Source organism: Ostrinia nubilalis, chromosome 1 (genome assembly GCF_963855985.1).
Source record: "Ostrinia nubilalis chromosome 1, ilOstNubi1.1, whole genome shotgun sequence".
Taxonomy (NCBI): Eukaryota; Metazoa; Arthropoda; class Insecta; order Lepidoptera; family Crambidae; genus Ostrinia; species Ostrinia nubilalis.
In genome coordinates this window covers 5,596,762-5,622,592 of record NC_087088.1, presented here as the reverse complement: position 1 = coordinate 5,622,592, position 25,831 = coordinate 5,596,762, and the positions used below count along the sequence as shown (strand labels likewise).

At 36.0% G+C, this 25,831-nt stretch overlaps 2 protein-coding genes and 1 long non-coding RNA gene across 4 annotated transcripts in view; 2 read left to right on the top strand and 1 right to left on the bottom strand.

The window, feature by feature from the left end:
• LOC135087755 (lysine-specific demethylase 6A) overlaps positions 1-8,798 on the bottom strand; it is a 37,800-nt gene extending 29,002 nt beyond the window's left edge. Inside the window, exons 1-4 of the mRNA XM_063982539.1 lie at positions 8,573-8,798; positions 5,670-5,775; positions 2,034-2,142; positions 1,115-1,223 (exon numbers count right to left, since the gene is read on the bottom strand). Coding sequence (XP_063838609.1) covers positions 1,115-1,223; positions 2,034-2,142; positions 5,670-5,775; positions 8,573-8,637 — 389 coding nt within the window. The 5' untranslated portion in view covers positions 8,638-8,798. The remainder of the gene's footprint in view (positions 1-1,114; positions 1,224-2,033; positions 2,143-5,669; positions 5,776-8,572) is intronic.
• Positions 8,799-9,231: 433 nt separating this feature from the next.
• LOC135087742 (dual specificity protein phosphatase 13B-like) lies at positions 9,232-16,994 on the top strand. 2 transcript variants are annotated; one of them, XM_063982519.1, is made up of 5 exons: positions 9,232-9,377; positions 10,264-10,341; positions 12,840-12,970; positions 15,068-15,294; positions 15,495-16,994. In XM_063982519.1, exons 1-5 carry the CDS (start codon positions 9,360-9,362, stop codon positions 15,692-15,694), a joined length of 654 nt encoding a protein of 217 aa, XP_063838589.1. In that variant the 5' UTR covers positions 9,232-9,359; the 3' UTR covers positions 15,695-16,994. The 2 variants fall into 2 exon arrangements, with proteins under 2 accessions (XP_063838589.1, XP_063838597.1); XM_063982527.1 differs by lacking the exon at positions 10,264-10,341.
• A 2,176-nt stretch (positions 16,995-19,170) lies between these two features.
• Positions 19,171-25,757, top strand: LOC135087737 (uncharacterized). Its single transcript, XR_010260909.1, has 3 exons — positions 19,171-19,351; positions 19,982-20,153; positions 23,658-25,757. It is a non-coding gene; the product is annotated as an uncharacterized LOC135087737 (long non-coding RNA).
• The last annotated feature ends 74 nt before the right edge of the window (positions 25,758-25,831 follow it).

Below are 25,831 nucleotides of genomic sequence, written 5' to 3'. Positions count from 1 at the left end.
CTCAATGGTACCATAATATTGCATTGTCATCGTACTTACATAAGTATACCAAATTTCAGCTCAATCGGTTGAGGAGAACTGGTCTTAAATTCAGTTGCAAGATTTGTCCCACACATACTAACAAGTGAAGTCAATATAAAGCTTGTAATAAAAAGCTTGTAAAAACATACGGGTCGAATTGAGAACCTCCTCCTTTTTTGAAGTCGGTTGAAAACACATTTAATTTCCTAATAAACGATTAACATTTATACAATAAATGTGACTTGAAAAAAGACCTCACTTTGGGCTCACCTCTGGGATCAATTACACCAATTTTTATGGTTATAAAACCAAATAATGATCTCACGTGTCCTCTTTAACAGATGGATAGCGATTAATCCCAACTTAACAGTTTTATAGCCATAAAAGTTGGCTCAAGCGTAACTACCTATTTTTTGAAGAAGTGACTCTGGATTCTTCTACAGACACATTTTTGGGGTAAAAACCTTTCCTTTAATAAAATGAAGTTTAGAACTAGGCTCTTAAATGGTAATATAGTATAGTAATATCGGTGGGAAGTGGGGATGCATACGTTTGAAAGTGCTTGTCGCGGGTGAGTCGATTTTTATGATGACCAGTGTATGTCGTATGCGGACCTTAGCCATCGCAAACAAAAGGAACGAACAAAAGTATGTCTTCCAACTTAGATAAAGTGAAATAAGATATTGGTCCTATAAAAAAATCAACTAGAGCCAAAATTATACATAACGTAACAAACACACAACTGGGGCATTCTGTTATGTTATGTATAATTTTTATTTCAATACTTTAAGTATAATAAGAATGCAACCTTCTAACTGACTGATTAACTTGTATACAGCAAATGCGACATAAGCAAAGCAAAATGAGAAATCAATTGAAAAAGCCGGCGGTCTTGTGATCCTTGACGGAAAATCGGTATTAAAATGGCGCCACCGCCGGCGGTCTTATAGATATTCAAGGGGTTAATACGGGAACAAAAATGAAATTAATAGTTCCTCATTATCTACACCCCCTGTATACTTTCAACCTAACAAATTGTAAAAACAGGTTACTAACTTTCATTAAGAAAATTCTTGTATAGTTAAAGACTCACCATTCGAAGGCATTGTAGTGGTAATAACAGAGACCAAGTCCGTACAGAAACAGAGGATCCTTCCAGTTGTCTTGCTCCAGTGCGTAGAACTTCTGGTATGCTGACATAGCTGTGAAACAAATATACTGTAAGACATTTTTTTATGTGACTGGAGGCAAACAAGCAGACGGATCACCTGATGGTAAGTAATTACCGTCGCCCATAGACACCCGCAGACCCAGGGGCGTTACAGGTGCGTTGCCTTGCCGGCCTTTAAGGTGAAGATAGGCTCTCATGGTTTTTACGTTCATAAATACTTGCAAATATTAATTTCAGAGTGAACTTAAAGAATTAATAGACATGCCTGTTTTCAGATGGATGACATTAAATAGTAAACTGAAAGTAACATAGGTGTGTACTGACAGCAAAACTTAAATAAGTCTTTGTTTTCACTAACTGAACACTGAAGTTTAAAAATGTTAGTTCAGTTAATTTAATCCATAATTTCCTCATTGTAAAATACTTTGAATGAATTACAGTTTTGAATTTGTTCTATGTTTGTATAAACCTAATAGTTTTAGTGAACATTCATGTCCAGAAAATAAAGAAGCCTACATCAATCTGCTGAGAATTTGAATTCACATGTTCATTAAGCTGTACAATTGGAAAAAAAAATGTATGTGGAATGTGGATCCAAAACAAATGCAGCAAAAGTAGTCAAAAATCATTACTAAAGTAATAAATAAATGCTTCTTAATTACATTACAGCAAAGTTGAGTTTCATTAATCAAGAACTGAAAGTAACAGAAAAGTGTTGTACATATAAAATTATGCTTGTTTCAAATACATAATTCGTTCATTTTATTATTACATGTCAGTCAACTGCAACACTTTGTGTGTAGTGTGTAGTATTGTTAAGTCAAGAAAATAAAAAAGACACCTTTAGCATAATCTTCCAGTAGAAGATGGAAGTGTCCCAGTTTGCAATAAGTCTTAGGATCAATGCAGATGTCCCGTCTGGCTCCTGGGGAACATGCTCGCTCTTCTTCCTGAAAAAACAAAGTACAGACTGTATTAAGGAAAGCATTTAGATATTATCTTTAGAAAAACAGTAGTAGGTTGTATTGGATTGGAGTATTTATGCAATTTAAAAAAAATGTTTTGGTTAAAAATAAAAATACATTTATATGATGAAATGATCTCATTTAGGTACCACTTTTAAGTAAAAAAGTTATATATTCATGTATTTCTTTTTATCTACAATGAATGATAGGACATGTATACCGAGTTTTAGTCTTGAAGTGGTACAAAACCGAATCACCATCTTTCAAGATCTTTCATTTATTGATATCTTACATTATCTCCGGATATATCTATCCGGCTCGAAGATGTACGGGCGGGAGGCAGTGGTTGTAAGGCACCGCTCCCGTGCCCGGGATATGCGGTCAGGAAGGGAACTAACTCCCTAGTGAGCCTAGAGTCCCTATTCCCTAAGACACTAAGTCCCTAGAGCCCTAGCCCTGCCTAACAATAAATACTTAGACATAATAAGGTTTTGATAGGAAGGAAGCTGTGCCCAGGTCGCCCAGGGCAGCAGCGTTAGGACGGCAGGTAGGCGGCGGGGACCCGCTGCCAGCCCGGCAGACTCACCGGACTGATCATAGCGACGGCTAAGGGTGTCTTGGCCGCAGCGGGGGGAAATGAGACACAACGACGGACGGTTGATATCTGATTTATTGGTATTATGTTATGCTATTTATACATGGTTTATTGTTTGTACACATTTAAAGGTATTTGTTAGTGTGCCGTCGGTGTAGAGTGCCGACGGTGCACGCTGAGGGTTCATGGGTCGCCCGGCGGTCGATGCTGACGGTGCAGCAGGATGTACGATCGTGCTCGTACATATTGGCATCTCGCAGAAGAAGAAGGCGCGGAGGATGCTGCACGTGGTTGCCCTGCTGCCCGATGACCGTAGACCTTGGCTGCCGGTGACTCCATGAGCGGCTGATGGCCCAGGTGGTGGACCTCTGGTTGGCTGTCCACTTGGTGTCCACCTGGTTGGTTAATTGACCAGGCAGCTCGCGGGCCTGGCTCCTGGTGAGGCCAGGATGCTCGCGGGCCTGGCGCTGGTGTGGCCTGGCACTGGTGTTACCAAGGCTGCTGGTGTGGCCAAGGCTGCTGGTCTGGCCAAGGCTGCTGATGTGGCCTGGCACTGGTGTGACCAAGGCTACTGATATGGCCTGACGCTGGTGTGGTCAGGCTGCTGGTGTGGCCTGGCAGGTGTTGCCAAGGCCGTTGATGTGGCCTGGCGCTGACGTGTAGCCAAGGCTGCTGGTATGGCCTGGCTGCTGTTGTGGGGCTGCATGACCTGGCTGCTGTGTGTCCAGGCTGCAGACTCCTGGCTGCTTGTTGTCCAGGGTGCAGTGTCCTGGCTGCTTGGTGTCCAGGCTTCTTGATGTTCTGGCTGTCGTCCTCTTGATAGTTTGCCTTCTTGGCTTGTGTCGAACTGAACAGCATATGCGACTTCTCGGTTACCGGTGAGACCCACTTCCGGGAGGCCGGTAACTGATCCGCTGCTGTCAGATTGCTGCTGTTCTGATGATGCGTGCCAGTGCTGCAGTGGAGATGCTGATGCTCCGACTGTAGCGCTGCTGTTGTGGGGCTGCATGACCTGGCTGCTGTGTGTCCAGGCTGCAGTCTCCTGGCTGCTTGTTGTCCAGGGTGCAGTGTCCTGGCTGCTTGGTGTCCAGGTTGCAGTCCCCTTGGTTATCGATGATGATGGTTGGTAGTTGATGGTAGTTGATGTTACTTGATAATTGTAGTTGTCGTTGCTTGATGATAGGATAGGATAGGTGTTGGTGTAAAAGGTATTAATAATTTGATATTTGAGGACAACAGAACTGATAAATGTTTTTGATAAGGCTAGCGGAGTTGAGTTGAATATACGCTGCCTGATGTTATGTTATGATTTTAAGATGTTATAATTTCCCCCACCCAAATTGCTAACTACACTGCCTATGATTAAGTTGACCTACTTTGAAACGTAATAAAATTTTTGTTACTTGATAATGTCATTGACTGCAAAATGCTCACGTTTGCAGAATGTTGAAACTGTGCGAGAATCGCTGATGCTAAGAAATGCGCTTGCAATGTAGCAAAGTATGATAATGTAAAAAATGATGTTTTTGTGGCAATGCACAAGCCACAATGTTAATGATAAATGATAATGTTTAGTGATACCGTACGGGCCACAATGTTAATGTTATATGTTTGTTTGTGAGTAGCACCGTACGGACCACGATGTTTAATTGTAGCCTCTTGCTTAGGTACTACAACTTGATAAAATGATATGTTAAGATCAGTAGCGTCTTGATTGCCACTTTGTTGATCTTGTTTGCTTGTTTTGTAGCGTCTTGATTGCTACTTGTTTGATAATAAGTTATGTAGACTCTTGATTGCTACATAACCTTGATAATGATAAAGTTGATAGCTTACTTGATTGCTACCATTTGATGACCGCGCTCAGTGAAAATGTTAATTCACGAGTTGGTCAGTTTTGCTACATTGCTCGCGAAGTGTTATGAATGAATGATATTACGTAACAAATAATAATGTTACTGAAATAAATTGATATTCCCGATTGATATGGGAAGACCAGTGTATGGTCGATGTCTTGATAATGCTAAATGTTGTAAGAAATGTTTAAGCAGTCGGGATTTGGAGTGGTTGTAAGGCACCCCTTCCCGATGCCAAGTAAATAAACTGATAAGACCGACTGTAGGGTCCTGAAGGTTACTGATGATAATGATCCGGCTCGAAGATGTACGGGCGGGAGGCAATGGTTGTAAGGCACCGCTCCCGTGCCCGGGATATGCGGTCAGGAAGGGAACTAACTCCCTAGTGAGCCTAGAGTCCCTATTCCCTAAGACACTAAGTCCCTAGAGCCCTAGCCCTGCCTAACAATATATACTTAGACATAATAAGGGTTGAGAGGAAGGAGGCTGCTCCCAGGTCGCCCAGGGCAGCAGCGTTAGGATGGCAGGTAGGCGGCGGGGACCCGCTGCCAGCCCGGCAGACTCACCGGACTGATCATAGCGACGGCTAAGGGTGTCTTGGCCGCAGCGGGGGGAAATGAGACACAACGACGGACGGTTGATATCTGGGGTTGATTTGGAATGATAGAAGTGTTTGTGAGGTAAAAATAACTTGTATTCTAAACTGATACGCTAGATATGGATTTTGATGGTAAGGTGAGAACGCGCGACTTAATGGTATGATGTATGCGAACGAACTGAAGTGATTTGTACAAAAAGTAATTGACGCGTATTTACAAAGTAGGTCAAATCTATCCGGACGAATATCTATTCCTATCAAAACCTTATTATGTCTAAGTATTTATTGTTAGGCAGGGCTAGGGCTCTAGGGACTTAGTGTCTTAGGGAATAGGGACTCTAGGCTCACTAGGGAGTTAGTTCCCTTCCTGATCGCTTATCCCGGGCACGGGAGCGGTGCCTTACAACCACTGCCTCCCGCCCGTACAATTATTATAATTGAATAGACACACAAAACTAAATACCTTGACTTGAACAAGCATGCCTTCCAGATACTTGACTGCTTTAAGCACCAGAGCTCGAGTGCGGCCATGTTCATTCCCACGGAGTTTCAGGAACCCAAATTGGCGGCTGTAATCAAGTAAAATTGTGAATGAGAAATAATGAGAATTTGTCATCTTTAGGTTCAGTTGACCACACAATTCAACACATCAAACTATACATGTTTGCTGGAAAATTTAAAAAACAACATAAACACCAGTACTTAGCTTAATGTAGGGATGTTATGGATATGTAGTTTCGGTTATGGATATGGTTACTGATGAATAATATTATACCGGTTTCAGTTACGGTTACGGATATCTGTGCTAAGTATAGAATGCAAATTCCAATAGTTGTCCAACACAGTTCATGCCTTACGAATAGAATGGGTACAGAAGAGATTTCTTTGGCATCTATCACCTTCTTTTGGTCTGACAAAAAAGCTTTTATCTTATGGGATGAAAGTCATGTACTTCAAAATGCAATCATTAAATCAGCATAGGGATTTGCTTGACTCTGCCTACATCCGAAACCTTTGAATCGGTTATGGTTACGGATATTTTTTTATTTCGGATATCCGAAAGTTACGGTTACGGATATCCATAACATCCCTGGCTTAATGTGCAAAATACATTATTATTTAAATTATTTTGATAACAATTCACTTTTTGTATATTGGCTTAATGAATTCTATAATGCTACTGTATTATCTCATTAACCCTAGAGTGCTCGCGCTATGAGCATTTTGCCGCCCTCTGCAAGAAAATCGAGTTATTTTCTACACGATGCGTTTGTTAAAGTCAAGCGTTTCAGTAGCTGCCTCCCCATACTTTACCTCCATGTATTAGAAATTAGAAGAAATTTAGTCCGCAGGTGACCGCAATAGAGAACGATTGTTGAACGTATGTCACGTTTTGCGGCAAATTGCTCACTGCGCGACTACTGACGTAAGTAAAATTTGTGTGTCTGGTTTTTAGTGTAGTTGGAAGATTATTAGTTTTTATTGCGTCTATTGTTGTTTTGACATTAATGACGTCATAACATTGATAATTACTATTAGTGCTTAATTTATTTCATGTCGTTTTCGGTAAAATTCACGTAAAATACAAAAAATGAAAAAACAAGGAAGATATCGGATTTCGAAGAAGCTGGTGCACTAAAATTAGTGGAAAATGTTTACTAAAGTTATAAAGAAAGTAAACATAGTCATTACAATACTGTTATAGAACAATCAGCGGCAGAATCTGAAGATGATGTGCCAAGGGTGCAATAGTTGTGCAAATTTACTGTGCAACGCACATTAAATGCACATGTGACAGGCCTGTTTTGTTGAAGCACATGTCATATGTAAGGAAAACCTTTAAGTGTGCTAGTAAGTTTAATATTTGATGATGTATGTAGGTAAAAACAATAGTGTTTCTAAGATTTCTATAAATATTTCCTAACATTTGCAAAATATTTTTTTTTCTTTAAATTTTAACCACAAATCTTTAATAAACGTTATTTTCTAATAGTGTATGCTTTATTCTATAATTTTCAACTGATTTTCATATTTTTAAACTGTTATTTGACACACAACCGGACTTTAAGTTTGGGCGGCAAAATGCTCATACGCGAGCACTCACGTTTCACGGAAAGGCGCGACTACTCTAGGGTTAATACTACTTGTGACTCCATACCACGGTAATACTATCTATACAGTATTCCAACTCGGCCATATTTTTTAAATAAATGTCAACAGCCGCGCGGTACGTCACCATATGACAACATGCGATAGGGCTGCTTACCTGCAGACCCTATTTTCATTACATGTGCCTACTTAAAATTTGTATCTAGTTTTGTGAATGTATTTTGTGATTGTATTTTTTTTTATTTTGACAAACAAAATAACTTACTGAATGAAATAGGATAAAATGCGTGTTGTTTTGTGATTAGTAGATTTAATTAAAAATTATATTTGTGTTAAGATTTGGTAATAAATCTTATAAATTTGCGACCGTAAAATGTATGCGACTCGACTGAGGCGTACAAAATTCTTGATTATTATACAGGGTGTTAGGTAAATGGGTTTATAAGCCGACACTAGCCCATGTTAACATGTGCATATAAATGGTATATTTAGTGAAGTCAGAAAATTGAAATCATCATTTTAATAATTTTAATTTGCATACAAATCTGATTTTATAAATTTTATTTTGTATGAAAATTAAACAAATCAAAATGATATCACTGACTTCACCATACCATTTATATGCATAGATAATATTATGTTAACATGGGCTAGTGTTAGCTTATAAACCTATTTACCTAACACCCTGTATAACTAGGTAGTTGTAATTATTTTTATAAAAAAGAGCGCTTACTGTTTCAAAAACAACACATCATCCGTTTATTACCGTGGCACATTCGCGACACCCCCGACTTTTGCATGTCGAGCGCATACCGAGATTTGAATTTCGAAGGAAAGTTCGCGTTTCGTCCGTTTATATGACGTTACAATACTGTATGATAGTATTACCGTGTCCATACTTAGATATGGAAGTATTTGTTGATGTAGGAGCAATGTCAAAGTCAGGTCATGCCTGAAGTTATAGCCTTAATTATAGTAAGGCAACTGAAGCTTTACTTTATCACACTTACACAAGTCAAATAAACAACTTAACTCTTACTCCGGCATTCCACAGTATTATAATATTACTGGCTACTAACTAAGACGCCTTTTTGATGCAGTTACAGGGGCCCAGGCTAACTACTGTCTTCAGGCATGAACACATTAGAAACTATTTATACATCTGTTGAATTAAGAAGAACACGGAATGATAGTTTAACTAACTTCGGTATGTGTTTGAAGATTTAATAAAAGTTATTGCCTGTATTTTCAACGTACCTGTCAAGTTCCGACAAAACTTGCAATTCTTGCGAGGTTAGATGCAACTCTTCTTTCTCATCCATGATTGAGAGATACAACAGATTAATACCGATAATTATCAGACACTTAAATAAGGCATATTTGAATAATTTGGAGCTCTATGTATTTAGTAACATTTCATAATTTCTATGTTTGTAACTTGTAAAACAAAATGACAACTGACGACAACACTCCCACCATGTCATTTTTCTTGACATTTGACCACAGTCAAGATAGACAAATTTAACTCTATGCCGAGCTTGCACAGATAAAATAATAGGGGCACTATCAAGCACTCGATTTAAAGGGAAAGGCGCTAGTGGATCTTTGAAATTATTGTCTTTCGGCTTCGTTCGAGGGCTAGAAAGAAACCCAAAACTTTTGACAGAACCATGCTCTTTTATTTAATGTACGGGGTCACACACAGATAGAATTTAATTTGTTTTCACCTAAAACAAATATTCAACAGGAGGACCTTACTCGCTCAGTATGCGCTCAGTGCTACAGTGGCGCTAACTGGTAAGCATAATATGATAGCCCCTAAATAATCAGAATCGACACGGTTCGATTTAAATTTAATTTGGTAGTAGCTGTAACATCACTAGACTTGTCATTTCAGGCTGGTGGAGGACGTCATGGTCGCGCGTAGTTTGTTAAATTTTTAGCGGCTGTGTACAGTGTCGACATTAATATTTTAAAATAATTATTTAAATATACTTGTTTTTCTTTAAAGTCTGAGTGTTAATAAAAACACCAATCGAACAAAATGAGTTACAGGGATTCTGTAAGTAGATAACGACGCTTTCTTAATTTTAGAGCATTTAATTTTGTTATTTCTTCATTTAAATTAGTTCTTGAAAATACTTTTGTTAATTCTTGCCTAAATTTAGCATTCGCATTCATAATGTAATATTACTAAGTAATATTTATAGAACAGTATCGAATTTGCAAAAGTTATTTTCGTTGAATATTATTCATAGGCTCAAGGTCATTCGTTTGTTCCACCTACACATTACTACGACGTAAGAAAAGTAAAGAAAATATGTGTCGTACGTATTATGTACGTTCGCATTGATTTCATGAAAAAGTTAAATACAATCTCTAGTAAATATTTTCTTTGAGATCTAATTAATAATTCATTTACTTTTTTAATAATTTTATTAATAATAATTAATCTGTAATCAACCGCAATCAGGCACCGAAATCTTTGAAGCCTTGTAATATAAATATCTATTCACCAGGTCAATGGTATTTTTTGGTTGATTGCCAAAACATCAAGGTACCTATCTTGTAAGAGTTAATGTAAACTTTTACTTTTTACATTGATTAAAAATATTTTTGTATTAATTTATTCATATATTTATGTAATAATTATCTAGGTTTGATTACCAGTAAAATAATAATAATACCTTTTATGTTTATGAAATAAGTCGAATGAATTTCGCTAGGTAGGTATCTGCTTTTCATTGAGCTTATTCTAACTAGCATATTTTTTTTGCGTATGATGCTTAAACTTTTCAATGGATGACAACATTTGTCATGTTGTGGCTTCTATTAATGGGGTGTGACTGGAATAATGAATGGGATAATTAAATGTATGAAAATAAAACGAAAAACTTCGTAATCATGTTGAAGCTTCTGACTACATGTAATCAATGTCTTATCTGCAGTACTCACTATTCCCAAGATCCTATTCATACTGCGCAGCTAATGAGCAGCGCGTAGGATCTTACCTAAGGACCTTAATGGTATTTATCACATTCACGGTGCTGTAATTTTTGCTTGAGCTGTATGTAAACCCATACTAACCCAAATCTCATAAATTTCACATAAATGTACGTACATATTTAGTGCTTAAATAGTCGTAAAATTATATGTATAAATATAAATTTCTTGTTTCTCTCAGAGCAATCACTTGAAATACCCAATTAAATAAGGTCCTCCATGCCGTGATTATCAACAGGAGAGATAAAAATAATAATATTTCCACCACAATAATTATTGGTCTTTAGTTAAACAGTCTTGTCAGATAACAGGCTCAATTAGCAAATCTTAATAATAATATTATATTTTAAAGTAGCAATTAATACTAAAACAATAACACTTGTTTCATATCATTGTGGACAATTATCAGTTAGGTACTTGATAAGTCATGTCTATTCTTTAAAGAGCATATACTTGCAGCACAGATAATAATTCTGAACCATGTTTAAAATAAAAAATACGTTTTTAATTTTTTGAGGCATAGTTCATGTAAAGCAATGAAACGTCCCTTTATCAAACAATTTTCCGTTCTAATGCACAGCCTGTTCAGTGGCCGAGTTTTACCACAGCCGGCTGTTTAAGAATTTGAATTAGCCAAGCTCTGTAGGGTGTAGGGCTTTCCAAGCCATCAGTCACGATTTTGATTGGACCGTTTCCAGAAACATAGGTATACCTACGCTACTTTTATATACCGTTTAAAGAGATAAATCATCGATATTTATTCAGAGCTTAATCTAAGTTCAGAGCTGCAGTTAAAAAGACGCCAAAGACAGAAACCTATCGTACCTACATCATGCTAAAGTTGCACCTTTACTAAACTAAGCTGGTAGTGGTGATACTCGGCGCGACTAGTAATCAAAATAAATCGCAGTACTTAGTGCGTCTATTCTATCAATAGGGGGCTTCTATTAACGGAAGCAGCACATATCGTCAGTTGCAGGTTCACTTGGGGTAACTGACAAAATACAGTTTTTCAGTAGAGCCGTTTAAAGTTTTTTTTCGTCTTAAATCGGACATAACTTTTTTCCTATTTAACCTTTTTTGGGTCTGTTTTTACAGAAATGCTTAGATTTCTACGCGGTTTTAGATTAAATAAAAAGAATTATCTAATATGTCTTAGTTAAGGAAATAAATTGCAGTTACACCAATGCATTTTTGTACTTTTGACAGTTACACTAATTTTACACCACACTTTTGGAAAAAACATAGGTCAAATTGGTGTAAGTACTGCCCAAATTAATATAATTTGATATATTTGCTGGGTTTTGTTTACTTAGTTGCTGTATAATTTATGTAAAAGTATTAAAAAATAAGAGAATTCATGAAAAAAATAACATTTTGTCGTTTTCTTTATTTTTTTTTAAATTTTATTAGAAGTAACTTTTATTTTATTCATTAAAAAATATCAAAAAAGCCATGAAAATCAAGAAAATATGTGTATTTAATTTTTTTAAGACAGAAATATTGAAATAACTAAAGTATTACTGTGAAACTAAGTAATTTCAATATTTTTTAAGCTTTGACTTACCAATACCGTATTTAGCTCTACGAGGCAACTTAAACTGAAAACAAAATGGATTTAATTTCCCACCTCTTTATAACAATGTTAAATTAAGGTCATGAGTACTACAACAGTAAAAGTAACAGAGTAACAACAGGTTAATGTTAGCAACGCGCAGTGACGCCTAGTTGGCTGGATAGTTGCTCAATTTCAATTTTTTTTTGTTGAGCTAACTTTAACTTCTTTAACTAATACTGCTGGTATAATAATAATGTAATATGCCTTAAAACTTTCTAAATTCCTATTTTATTTCATGTTATAATCCTTAGCAAATCAGTGTAATTGCAAAGTTTTGTAGTAAAATTTTTACATTATTACAGATACACCAATTCAACCTGGTAAAATTATTACAATGTCAGTTACACCAAAATTGTGAAGGAAATCTGAAAAGTTCACACCTGAAAATGTCCGTGTACTTGTAATTTTTTTAAAGCTAGAATTTTTTAACGTATTCCATTCGAAAGAGCAGAAAAAACTAAGAAAAACTGTATATTTAACTCAAAAACCGTATTTTGTCAGTTACCCCAAGTGAACCTGCAACTGACGATATAAAAATAGATGGGCTCGTCTCACGAAATAAATCGATTTCATAAATATTATGTCGAAGATAAATTACTTTACTAACTATACTAAGTAATTCTTATTTATAGAATTGCACAGATTTGCCTATTTGCATTGGAACTAATACCATACTGGCAAATGTAATTATATTGTAAATGATTCTTATCTTAAACTAACAACCACTTATCTATTTGCACTTTTGCAGTGATATTTCTAGAATTCTTTGTAAAATGACACCCAGTAGTACTCTGAGAATCACTGGTGTTATAGCATGTACTAACTGTCTGGTTTTTGTGCATTGTCTTTTGGAGAATGGGTCAAGGATTGTGTGGTTGCCTGACGTGTAGACCGCGTTCGCAGAGTTTCGGGTCGACGCCTTCTTCGGTGCTGAGCTCATTGTCGTCGTTCCGGTCGAGGCCCTTCGCTGACATCTCATACAACCCGACGCCCGACGTGAATGAGGTCTACCCGGGTTTATATGTCGGCGATGCGTAAGTATGCTATTTGAATACTTACCTACCTGCATGAGATTTACAAGCGAGATTCAATGACATGGTCGCAATAATTGAGTTAGCTGGCATTTTTCTTACATGTCGCGGTCACGCGTGTTTGCTAGCGAATTAAATTCCAACGCCTAATAGAATGTTTAGTACCAATTAAAATAGGGTCCAACTATTTGGCACAGGCTAAAGGTGCCCTAGCCAACATTCGATTAAAGCTTAATAGGGTTTGTTAACATCCAAACAATTTGAATTTATGTCAAGGTTTATGTTAAATAGTACTCGTATTTTGATTATTTTATAGGTTTTCGACATAGCTGGGCACCGTTAATCAAATAGTTAACTTCGTTAATCGTTAAACCGTTAATAAAAAAATTAACTTCGTTAAACGTTAAAACGTTACATTTAGCAAGATTTAACGCAAGTTAACGTTAATCGTTAATCCGTTAACACATGATAATAAAACGAAAAAAATAATTGTATGCAAGGTTCAAATAATTTCGACAGCTTGTATCGCGCATGGAATTTATTCCTCTTTTATGTTTGCGCTACAAGCATTCGAAATTATTTGAACCTTGCATAAGTACAATTACTTTTTTCGTTTTAGTACAACTGCATTTCAGAATAAAAACTTGTTTTAAAAAAAGTTTTTTAATTATTATAGTTTTATTTTACACTTTTTTAGTAGTATCTCAATCTCAAAGCCTTGGTTCAATTACAATACAATTTAGCACCAAATATGCTCGAAAAGACAAATCCAACGAACCCAAACTCGATAAGTTTCCACCGTTTCGTTTTGAAATTCCTATGGCCACCTCCTGACTCCATCATCAGGACCCTGGACATCATCTAGTACTAAAGTGCTCGAAAAGACAAATCTAACGAACCCAAATTCGATGCGATGCCGCCGTTTCATTTAAAGCTCGATTCACACATATCAGTGAAGCCACAGTTCCGTCACAGTGTCCGCTCAGTTCAGTATCAGTGCTATAGTGTTGCGTTAGTGAAATATTTTGAATATTTTAAAATGTCAGAGAGCTGTTTCAATATTCTTGTTCAGAAACTATGAAGTAAGTTATTTTGTTGTTAATGCCGCGGCGGCGTACGTGATCCGGCAAAAAATATCGTCGTCAACGAATACGTCCGTATTGCTGGTGTCGGCACTGACACTGAGAGCACTGTGTCGTCACTGACAAGTGAGGTTGCGTTCATAGAAACTATGAAATAATATTTCGCATTGTGCCGGTACTGAGCCTGAACTGTGACTTCACTGATATGTGTGAATCGAGTTTAGGAGTTCCTATGGCCACCTCATGACTCCATCATCAGACCAGCTCAATGGTACCATAACATTGCATTGTCATCGTACTTACATAAGTATACCGAACAGCTCAATCGGTTAAGGAAAACTGGTCTTATATTCAGTTGCAAGAGTTGTCCCACACATACTAACAAGTGTCGTTTCGTTAGTGATCTGGTTACAAAAACTGTTGTTTTGGGTTCTGGAAGTTCTAGAAGCCCGAACGTACTTGTCAGAACGCGCTTTTCAGCGTGCCTGCTGTATCTTTTTGGTAAATAGTATTATTGAATTAACGATTAACGGACTTAAGATAATTTAACGGAAGTTAACGAGTCCGTTAACATTTTTTAAAGTTAACTTAAAAGTTAATCCGTTAATAGAAATGTTAACTTCGTTAATTAACGATTAACGGATTAACGAGTTAATGCCCAGCTATGGTTTTCGATTAGTTAAAAAGTTTAGGTACCATTTTTATTTTGTGCTATTTAAATTTTAACCAAACAAAGCGAAGCATGTAACGCGTAGTAAGTCTTTTAATAGGGTAAGGTGGGGCACAATGTTACAATGCATATTTCTCCGTGCCTTTCTATTAGTTGTATGATGTTGGTACTTGGTATACACGTTTGTCAAGCTCATAAGAGCTGCTGAACATCATACAACTATAGAAAGGGACGGAAAAATATGCATTGTAACATTGTACCCCGTGTAACATTGTACCCCACCTTACCCTACACCCGTAAGCTTTTAAAATTGTGTCACCGTAATTTGCAAAAGTTTATCTGTCACAGAGTGGCGGCCAAAGATAAGGCATTTTTGCGCCGAATGCGGATCAACTACGTGCTCAACACGGCCGAGGGGAAGCGCTACACGCAGGTGGACACCGACCACCTGTACTACCGCGACTGCCCCGGCCTCCGGTACAAAGGCTTCCAGCTCATGGATCTGCCCACGACCGATATATCGAAATACTTCCATATCGCCGCCAACTTTATCGACGAAGGAGTCTCTAGCGGAGGTACGTTCATCGTTCCAATAAACTAAAACAACTTCAATGTTTCCAGTATTTATACTCGTTTAGTTTTCTTCCATCAAGTTATGTTTGAATTTTATACGTTATACTTTCCACTGAAAAGTTTACGACAATCGTGCAACACGCGATGCTGTGCTGCATAATATTTTTCTACTTTGTCAGGGCAACGTAACGTTCGCTTTCAGGTCGCGTTCTAGTTCACTGCCTGATGGGGGTGTCCCGCTCGGCCACGTGCGCGCTGGCCTTCCTGATGATCAAGCGCGGCATGTCGCTGACCGAGGCGCTGGCCACGGTGCGCTCGCGGCGGGACATCCACCCCAACGAGGGCTTCCTCCGCCAGCTGCAGCTGCTGGACCGAGAACTCCGCGTGTCCCGCATCCGCTGACCTCACACCCCCCTGCAGCCCCGCTACAGTTTCTCCTTCGAAATTGGATACGGTCGGAATCGGGTGCGCAGTCTGGATCGCGCGTACTCGAGTCGCTACTGACCGGTGACTCATTCTCTTTTGACCGCGTCTAATTTTAACATAACTGTTGGGCTCCAATGAAAGAACGTTATTTCGATGACTTTTTAACATAACCTTGGCCATAAACCTAGTGGACGATATTTCGTGTTTATGTCCAAAGATTATTTTTAAATATTTACGCATAAATTGGATATAAGCAAATATTGATTAATATAAATAATATTCTGAACAAATACATATATTTTATGAAATATTTGAAATAAATAATTTACAATATACCGACAAACACGTAACTGTCTTCAAATGAGTTGTCTAAGAATGTGTATTTTTAAACATAGAAAATTGGATACTTACTGATAGTTCTGAATGAATTCTATATTCTCGTGTGCCATTTTGTTCTTGTAAGACAAAACGGGTGTTTATCTTGAACTTGTTAGTAATAGTATTAAGCGAAGTTAAGTCCATTTAATAAGTAATTTAAGATGTTAAAGCTTTTAGTGGATAATTGATATCTTAACTATAGTACAATTCTCTAGCCTTATAGTCATGTGATGACTTGTATCATGTTTCTGTCTGTAATCTTCGGTCAAGGTGTGTAGAGTAGAATTGTTTTAAGTTGTTTTACGAAGACTGGTACGATAATGGTTATGGCACTTGTTAGCTGTTTCGTTCGGTAGTGGTACGCTTAGCATTTGTGTCATTGCCGCACGTGTGGCGAGTGCGCGGGCGCACGCCTGGTCTGGCGTCTGCCAACATGTGATATTTGGCTGCACATTTGTGTCACTATTCAAAATATTTCATTGTGAGAATATACTTTAATATCATTTCTCTCACCACGAATCAATCAATCAATTACCCTGTCTGTTATTACATAGTAAAAAACTTGGCAGAGAACATTTATTAAATATGTTAAATCAAATCAGAAGATAAAACGTTGAATCATTATTTTTTTATAGTGATACTGTGATCATTAAAAGCTAGTCTGCGTGTAAGTGCAATATTTAGATGTGATAAGTACCAAAGGAAGCAAATATTGTGATATAAATGGATGATTAGGTCAACATATTAGAAGATTTATTAACGATTATTTGATGTGATCATGCTTTTATTGAATGCTATATTTTTCAAAGATATTTATTAAATGCAATAGATATTAAGCTAAATCATATTTTATTTATACATGTTACAGTAGATTAAGTATGGTGTGTCCTAGATACTTACCAATCCCAACTAATATTATAAATGCGAAAGTAACTCTGTCTGTCTGTCTGTCTGTTACGCTTTCCCGCTTAAACCTCGCAACCGATTTTGATGAAATTTGGCATAGAGATAGTTTGAGTCCCGGGAAAGAACATAGGATAGTTTTTATCCCGGTTTTTGAAACAGGGACGCGCGCGATAAAGTTTTTCTGTGACAGACAAAATTCCACGCGGGCGAAGCCGCGGGCGGAAAGCTAGTGTTTCGATAAAATAGTTTAAACCGATCAGTTGTTAATATCATAAACTTTGTTGTAGAAATCGATGAGAAAGAAATAAACATACATAGTACTTTTTTAAATTATGTGATAATTTTCGGTAATATCTGTTTATGAAACTAAAAAATATAATTATCTACTTATCAATATTATGTTTATTACCTTTACCATACTTTGCATTATTTTCTGTGCCATGAAGTTACGTAAAGTAAATAAGAGATAGATATATTATTTCAAAAGTTACTTGGACTCTAAAGTAAATAATTGTATGGAATTCTGAAACAACTTAGGAAGGTTATGACTGTATGATCGTGACAACATTATTAATCTGGCACCTAGAATTTTTGGTGTAAGTTTGAATCATTGTGCCAACTAAAATGAAACAACAATGTTACCACAAAATAGACTTCGAATTTTCGGGAAACTTAAAACCAACAAATCGCAAAAATGTTATAAACTCAGGTTTTAGTTTCTTAAAAATTCGCTGGCTATGAGATCTTGATGGGACTTGTAAAGGAAGAAAAGGCATCTGTGGATAAAAATTATATTGTTGTAAGATACCTTTGATGGCTACGTAGATGATTATCATAGTTGTGTAGGTATAAGTTATATCCTTTAACCTTTAATAAACTGCTAATAATTTAATCCAAATATTTTTAAGATTATAACACCATCCAATAAAATGATATTTACAAATTTGTTGTTCTTTTTTATGATTTTAAGTAAACTCCATTGTGCCTTCGTGATTAGTGTACAGACAGCGCCATCTAGTTTTGTAGGAAATAGAACAACAAGTGTTTCGAACTATTTTTTTTCGAGCTTAGTTTTATCAGACCACTGATTTAGATATACGGATAAAAGGTATAGAGATAATTTGAGTTAAGACCCAGGGAAAATCATAAGTTTTTATCCCGGTTTTAGGAAGGAGCGAGGTGATATTATTATAAACAGACTAACAGATCGAGATGTACAGACGGCCACACTGTTAACTATCCATTTCCGTTTTTGCCAAAGAGTAAAGTATTTTGCTCTCGCTCTCATCAAATGTTGGTTCTTTGCGATAGAACGAGACTACATGACAGGCAATGGATAGTTAACACTATTGCCGATGGTACATTGGTGGACGAAGCTGCAGTCTGAAGTTCGTAAAAAGTAGGTTGAAAGAGAAAATCTATCAGAAATAATAAAGATTGTAAATTTTCGTTGCAAAATAGCACCATAGACCACCTCGCAACTTTAAAAAAAGTGTTGAAGTGCGTCGCGTTGTGATCGTGTAACGATCTCCCTCTATCCTACTATTAATGTATAGCGTCGTCCTGTTCTTTCCTACTACAGATTAAAAATGCACCTGACTATAATCGAGACATAGAATAAAAAATATTCGAGTTGTAAATTCGATTCTGCAAATGTCATTTTCCATAGATCCATCTGTGTCATTTTCCATGGTGCCTCCAAAATAGGGGTGATCGTCTTCTTCCTATCAATTTACTGTTAGGAAGAAGACGAAAGCTTAGGTAGACTAGGTACTGTGTATTTCTAAAATTATTCGGATTTTGGGAAATTCCATGTTTCAGTTAATTAACAGATGGATTTTTTTTCATAGAAATAACCAGAGAAAGCCGTAATGGCATCGACTGCGGCCAAACTGCTACAAAAATCTTTCTTTGAAATCTATTTTAGTTGGTTAAAGTTAGTTTTTACATCTGGATAATGACATGTCAGATCGTTTAATCGATTTGTTCCGGATCAAAGGGTACTTTGCAAAGCCAGCTCGATAAATTTAAAAGTGGTTTTAAAATTTTGAATCCCCACAATTTTTTCTAACTTTGGCACTAGATTGTGAATCCATATTCCATACATAATTTATATATCGATTTTAAATTACATTAAAAAATATTCTGTGAAATGGTAATACTAAATATTTTTTTTATCTTGGCAATACATAATTCGACGTCCATGTTTTCTTTTAAAGACGACGTTTTAGAAATTTTGTCTTCTGTCATTAAATTTATTTCCGTCATTCAATCGAACTCTCAGAAATTGTTGAAATGGAATAAATACCGAATTGCTTGCCTACAAAAACCAACGTATCATATTCAAAGGTATGTATGTATCAATAAACTTCTTCAACAATGTCTATTGAACTGTGTTGCCTAAGGTGTTGCCATATAAATAATATCTAATAAGTATCACCAATGCAATGTTCTATTAATTTAATAATATAAGAAGTAAAATAATACCTACTAATTATGTGATTAGGTACTAAAATATTTCCACTATTTGTTAAACCAAATCTGAAAAGATTATGCTCTTAATTTAAAGTGTGCTCTTGAGCTGAGTAAAATATGGTTTAAGCAAGTGTGGCCAAGGGACTGGTGGGGGGAGGGGGGGGTATGAGGGTATGAGATTATCTTTTGAAGAAATTGAAGTTTGTGTGGGTTTTATTTTATTTTATTAGGTCCTTGTATACTTAGTTTATAATTTAATGTAAAAATTAGAGCAATACAGTTTGTTTAAGACTAATTACTTAGGTACCTATTATATTCTTTATGATCAATTTGAATTGGAACAGAGCTTCTTCTCTTTTGATTGTTGTAATAAAGTAACTAGGTACCTAGACCTACGAAATAGGTTTCCCTTCTTCATTAATTGATAATAAACAAGCGATTATCTGATTATTTTTGTGTGTCTATCAAGAGATCATTATAAAAGTTATACAAATCCATTTTCAGATAAATAGATGGAAGGGTCATCCACTGACCAGAGCTGTGAAGCTCTTGCAGAAGAAGCTTCAAAGAAATACAGTATCAAAAATCTATTATTTTATCGAGCAATTCCCAACTATCAGATACCAGTGAATACAAATGGCTACAATGTTTACAGTTGTAAAGATTGTGGAGATGGGTAAGCAATAAAAACTTTTAGTTAATTGGTTTTGTCAATGGTGCATATTACTATATGATGCAAACTGGTTTCACGGATGGCAAGTGTGTAGCTATATCACGGTGGATTTTGATAAGTCTTGCCTGGTAATTTGACTTTCTTAATTGGTCCTAACTCACAGGCCCTTTTCCCACTAAAAATGTGTTAAATAAGTTTAGTGGGGAAGTCCCTGTTTATCATACAATTTCTAACACTTAGGTAGCCTACCTACTTACAAGACTTGTTACATAACATATCATAACTTCCACAAATAAATATTTTTGACTCTGAATGTCTAGGGCCTATAAAAAAATCCTGTTTTTTTATTACACAGGATATTTTATAAAGTTAACATTATAAGCCATTAACTTGTTGTTCTTTTGTGAATTTAAGGAATTGAGTTAGTTTCTTTATTTGTTCCAAGTAGAAATGTAATGTTTCACTTCGAATTTAAAAACCTACTTATCGCTAATACTTTAGTGCGGTACTTATGGCGGTACATAATAGTTACAGTTCTGAACATCTGCCTTCATAAACTTGTGGCACTGGCAAAACGTGACAGATAGGTAAGGTATAGGTAATACCCTAATACCGAAATCCTTTCACTCCAGCGCATGGGGGAAGTCGCTGTGATGGAGCTAAAGGTTCAGCTAAACCAACCAATGCCATCAGCCTGCATGCGCGATGGCGATGGCGATCAATCGCCATGGTGCACGCCGCGCTGCACGCGTTCGTTTGGCTGAACCTTAGTCAAACTATCTGACTTAAAAAATGTGTTTTATAATTAATTATTGTTAAATTACCTACATCTGTCACGTTTTGCCACTTGTCTATGAGGCTGGTAATTCCGAAATCTCTTCGCTTCCGGCTGTTTTTTTAAGTAGGTAGGTACTTACCTACTCGTTACTTACTGGATCTTAATTGTACGGAAATTTTCAAGTAATTTTTATATTTAATATTTTTTATACGTTTGAATTACGAAACATTGATTTTTTTTATTCACATCATGACAAGTAGGTATAAATCAACGTATGAGGCAGTGAAAATGTTTTTTGAGACAGCGTCGTTCGCGACTAAGTACAGTACGGCTAGCATGAAAAACTTTCGAGTTCGAATCGTTTGCGTATTCGAATCGCCATCAAAAGATTTAGTACGAAAACTACAACAGCGCCCTTGTGCGTGTCGTAAAGTGAACTTAGTATGAGAAATGGTTGCATGAAACTTATTTTGAGAATTAAAATTGTCACGTTATCGTTTAATTCGAAAGTTGAGTATCGAATTTTGTCGAATACGCAAACGATTCGAAGAGGAAAGTTGTTCATGCTAGAGGTAACTACAGCTTTCAAAACTAGTGTAACGCAGTAGAAAAGAAATTCGCTACAGCGTTCGTTGCAACAGCGGTATTCGAAACTACGTAGACAGGGGACCCGAATACGATCACAATGAGATGGTCATTCGCACTTGGGTCATTCCATAAAAATCTGTATATTTTCGACGTCATTTTGTCCGTAACTTTTTTAAGATGCTTTTGAATACTTTATTAGTGTAAATTATTGTTTATTAATTAATTATGTTATGTCTAAAAGGGTCAGTCACTTTATGCTTTATTTTAGGAGAAATTATAATTTTCAATTTTTTCATACTACATTACTCTTATATGACTTCTAATAAAGTATAAAACATATAACCTTAACATTTATAGATAAGTTAATATACACAATGTAGTTGTTTTGTTATTATCACTATATAAAAAACATCATTTCCTAACTAGTAATTTAGTCCCAAGTGCCGTTTAAAGCTAGGGCCTGACGCTCTAGGGACTGACGATTTGGAGTAAAACTTAACACAAATGCAGATTAACTTATATTATAAGATGCTTAATACCATGTGCCGAAAATAGCCAAAAAACTACACGTAAATACTATTAAATTATATACAATTTCCTATTATAATCAATAAAGCTACTCAACTAGGGACTGACGAAGTGACTGGATTAACACATGTTTCGGTAACAACTGGCACGTTTCCACTAATTCAAAAAACGGCTACCGCAAAGCCAGTATAGTCTGAGGATAACTTCGTATCTTACTTTAAACTCAACTAAATGTCATTCACTCTAAATACATATTAAAGCGCAAAATTATAAAATCAGTGCGTGGCGAGGGAATGACGCTAAAAACTGTAGACTCTTTTTCAACTAAAGAAAATCAAATTATTGTTTATTGAAACCGCAAAATATTAATAGAATTTGGTGTAATATACATTTAAATAGATTATTCGTTAATTAAAACAAAGGATAAAGTTGATGTTTTTATAAATGTGGGTCCCAAAACACAAACTTTTGGAGTACGGACATGCCTAGGGAATGACGTTTTGGGTCATTCAAAAGGAATTTAAGATGTTTTAAAAATAGTTTCAAAAAATATAAATGGGTGATGAATAAAGCACATTGCGAGCTGTTATTTAACAATTTTGGAATAAAATATTAACAAATATTTCATGTGAAATGTGTCGCGGACTAAGAGTTGACATATTTTTGTGGAATGACCCACTTAGGACTCTGATCTACTTTATTAAGTTACATAGTTTTATTTTAAACCAAATAATTAATATTTTAATGAATGATGACTTCTAAAACTGCATTAATTCTAAACTATAGATGTTAGGGATTCAAATAAAAACGCATTTCGCCTTAAACAATTCAAAGGACATCATCCACGTTTCATATATTTTTGGTCCAAAATCAAAAGTGCCGGCCAACAAAAAAAAGTGCTGTATTCTGACAGAATACGTCTGCCTTAGCATTTGTTACTATGGCACCAAAGCCGTAGCTCCACTGTGCGTCGAGTATTTGAGATCTAAAAGTCATCGACTATTCATACATTTTTTGTTCAAAATCAAAAGTGTCGGCCAATAAAAAAAAAGTGCTGTATTCTGACAGAATACGTCCGCCTTAGCATTTGTTACTATGGCACCAAAGCTGTAGCACCACTGTGCGTCGAGTATTTGAGATCTAAAATTCATCGACGATTCATACATTTTTTGTTCAAAATCAAAAATGTCGGCCAATAAAAAAAAATGTGCTGTATTCTGACAGAATACGTCCGCCTTAGCATTTGTTACTATGACACCAAAGCTGTAGCACCACTGTGCGTCGTAGTATTTGAGATCAAAGTCAGTCGTTTCATATATTTTTAGAACTCAAATACTACGATGCACAGTGGTGCTACAGCTTTGGTGCCATAGTAATAAATGCTAAGGCGGACGTATTCTATCAGAATACAGCACATTTATTTTTTGGCCGGCACTTTTGATTTTGGACCAAAATGGATGATGTCCTTTTGTCAACTTTCTTTAAACTTTAATTTTCTTTTTTATTTCGAAAGTTTATATTGTGTATCTTCTTACATGAAAGGTGCTCCAGGGTCTAACAATGACCTTATTATTTTCCGCATGTTGTGTTATTGTTTCTTTTTTTTATTACAGGTTCCTACTGGAATCGAGCTACAGAAACCACATTCAGAGAAAATCCGTTCTGATTAATTATCAATGTCGCATTTGTGTAAGCTCACGACGTCATTTAATATTCTATAATCGATGCAATTTGTTGTCACATATAAGATCTCATACAGTGAAGACAGCAACTATTAACGTCTCAGATTTATCGGTCGATCCCCTGCCATCAAATTTTTTCAAAACCAAGAAAAATAACACAAACCCCCCGATGCCACCAGCTGTACAAATTACTTCAGCACCTTCAGATAAATCACAAACAGATAATCAAATGAAAAAGATTTCTCAGAGTGGTACCATTTGCAGTGATTGTGGACAAAACATAACTATGACTACTGGCGTTTTATATAAAGACCGTGCCAGTCATTATATGCAATATACAAATCAGGTGTATTCTTGTCCCATTTGCTTATTTAATTTACCCACAGCTTGTGGACTTAAGGCTCATTTACGTCTCCACCTCAAAAAGCCACCATTTATTTGTCCAGAGTGTGGCATAGGATTGAATAATAAAAGCGTAATTTATCCTTACAATCATGGGTGTGAAGGCTTTAATATGATGAGAGCTACTGCTCGATGTCAGTGCCCTGCTGAGAAATGTAAAATTTTTCATCCCAATTACTTTAAGAATCATATGACAGCAAACCACTTTAAAGTAATATATAAATGCTCTAGTTGTGCAGTTGCTTGTTTCAGTGAGTCTACTATTATCAAACATGCAGTATCCCAAAAGCATGACATAAGCCCTAATCGGTTTTATCAATGCGATTTGTGCCCTGGAAGACTTGTTATGGTAAATCAAACTAATAGACATATTAAGAGCCACAATCAAACCACTATCTACCCATGTTGGACTAAAACTTGCATGAATATTCACTTTAAAACAGTTAACGACCTCATTATCCATTACATCGACAGACATTGTCAAAATAACTGTGAACTCAGAAGATTGTTACTCAGTAGTTTACCACCTGAAGAGGGTTCTCTGCAACAAGACACAAGAATGTATCGTATTTTGAAAAGATGTGATCAGTGCATGCGAAGTTTTACTTATAAATGCCAATACGGAGTTATAAATGCTTTACCAAATACATGTCCATTTAAATGTGTAGCTGGTGCCAAGTCTTCATCGAATAAAGTAACGATTAGATGTCCATTGTGTTCGATGAATATTGACCAGTCTTGGGAAGTTATAAAAGATCATTTTGCATTACACCATCAAGAACATCGTTGTCTCGATGCTAAAATATCAATTACTAAATTATCAAATGCTAAAATATCAGCTACACTGAATAAAAAACATCCTGTGGGTAATAAAAATAAGGTTATTAACAGGGCTATTAATAAACGTTCCACTAGAAGAGCTAGACGAAAGGCCCCAAAAAGTCGGATTGACGTTGGAACTATTATACTTAACGAAATAACAGGTAGATCGAATAATTACGTTTGTGGCAAATGTCAACATGAAAGTGAAACTAAAGAATTGCTAGAAAAACACATTTTAACCCACAGAGATCAATGTATGGCATATCAGTGTATGGAATGTGGAGAATGTTTTGTTGTGAAACAATCATTTTCAACTCATTTACTTTTGAATCATGCCATATTCAACGTCGAGGAATACATAAATAAAAAGAAATGCTTTAACGAAAACGCTCTTACCAAATGTGTCAAAACTGTTGTTGAAGAACCTCTCAAAGAAAACCAGTGCAAAATTTGTAGAGAACAATTCGAATGTTCTGAAGATTTGGAAAAGCACTTTAGAACTCATGGCATGGCTTTCTTGATCAAAAACTCTTCTAGTAAATCTAATTCATAAGTTATAAGTAGGTAGGTAATTCTAAAGAGCCTCTGACTGACAATGTTACATGTTTAGTACATGCGTGGGTGGGACATTAAAATAGTTAAATCGTTATCTTGCGCTGGCACTCATTGCTCGCGTTTCCTCTTTTGACCTTAGTTGATTTTGAGTTTTTCACTATCTTAAAAAAATGCTTGAGTTTGTAGTTTAATTGTAAGTAGGTAGTTTTAAAAAATGACCATTCACTTTTGCGACATCCATAAGATTGTCAAAATAAACACTGTTTTTATTGTTAAGTTTTGACCAATTACTTAGTCCTTAAAATAAAAAATGAAACGTAAGAGTT

Coding starts and splice junctions, on each gene's coding strand:
- LOC135087742 (XM_063982519.1), top strand. Junction 10,342..12,839: donor CTTACCTAAGGACCTTAATG/GTATTTATCACA, acceptor CCGCGTTCGCAG/AGTTTCGGGTCGACGCCTTC. Junction 12,971..15,067: donor GGTTTATATGTCGGCGATGC/GTAAGTATGCTA, acceptor TATCTGTCACAG/AGTGGCGGCCAAAGATAAGG.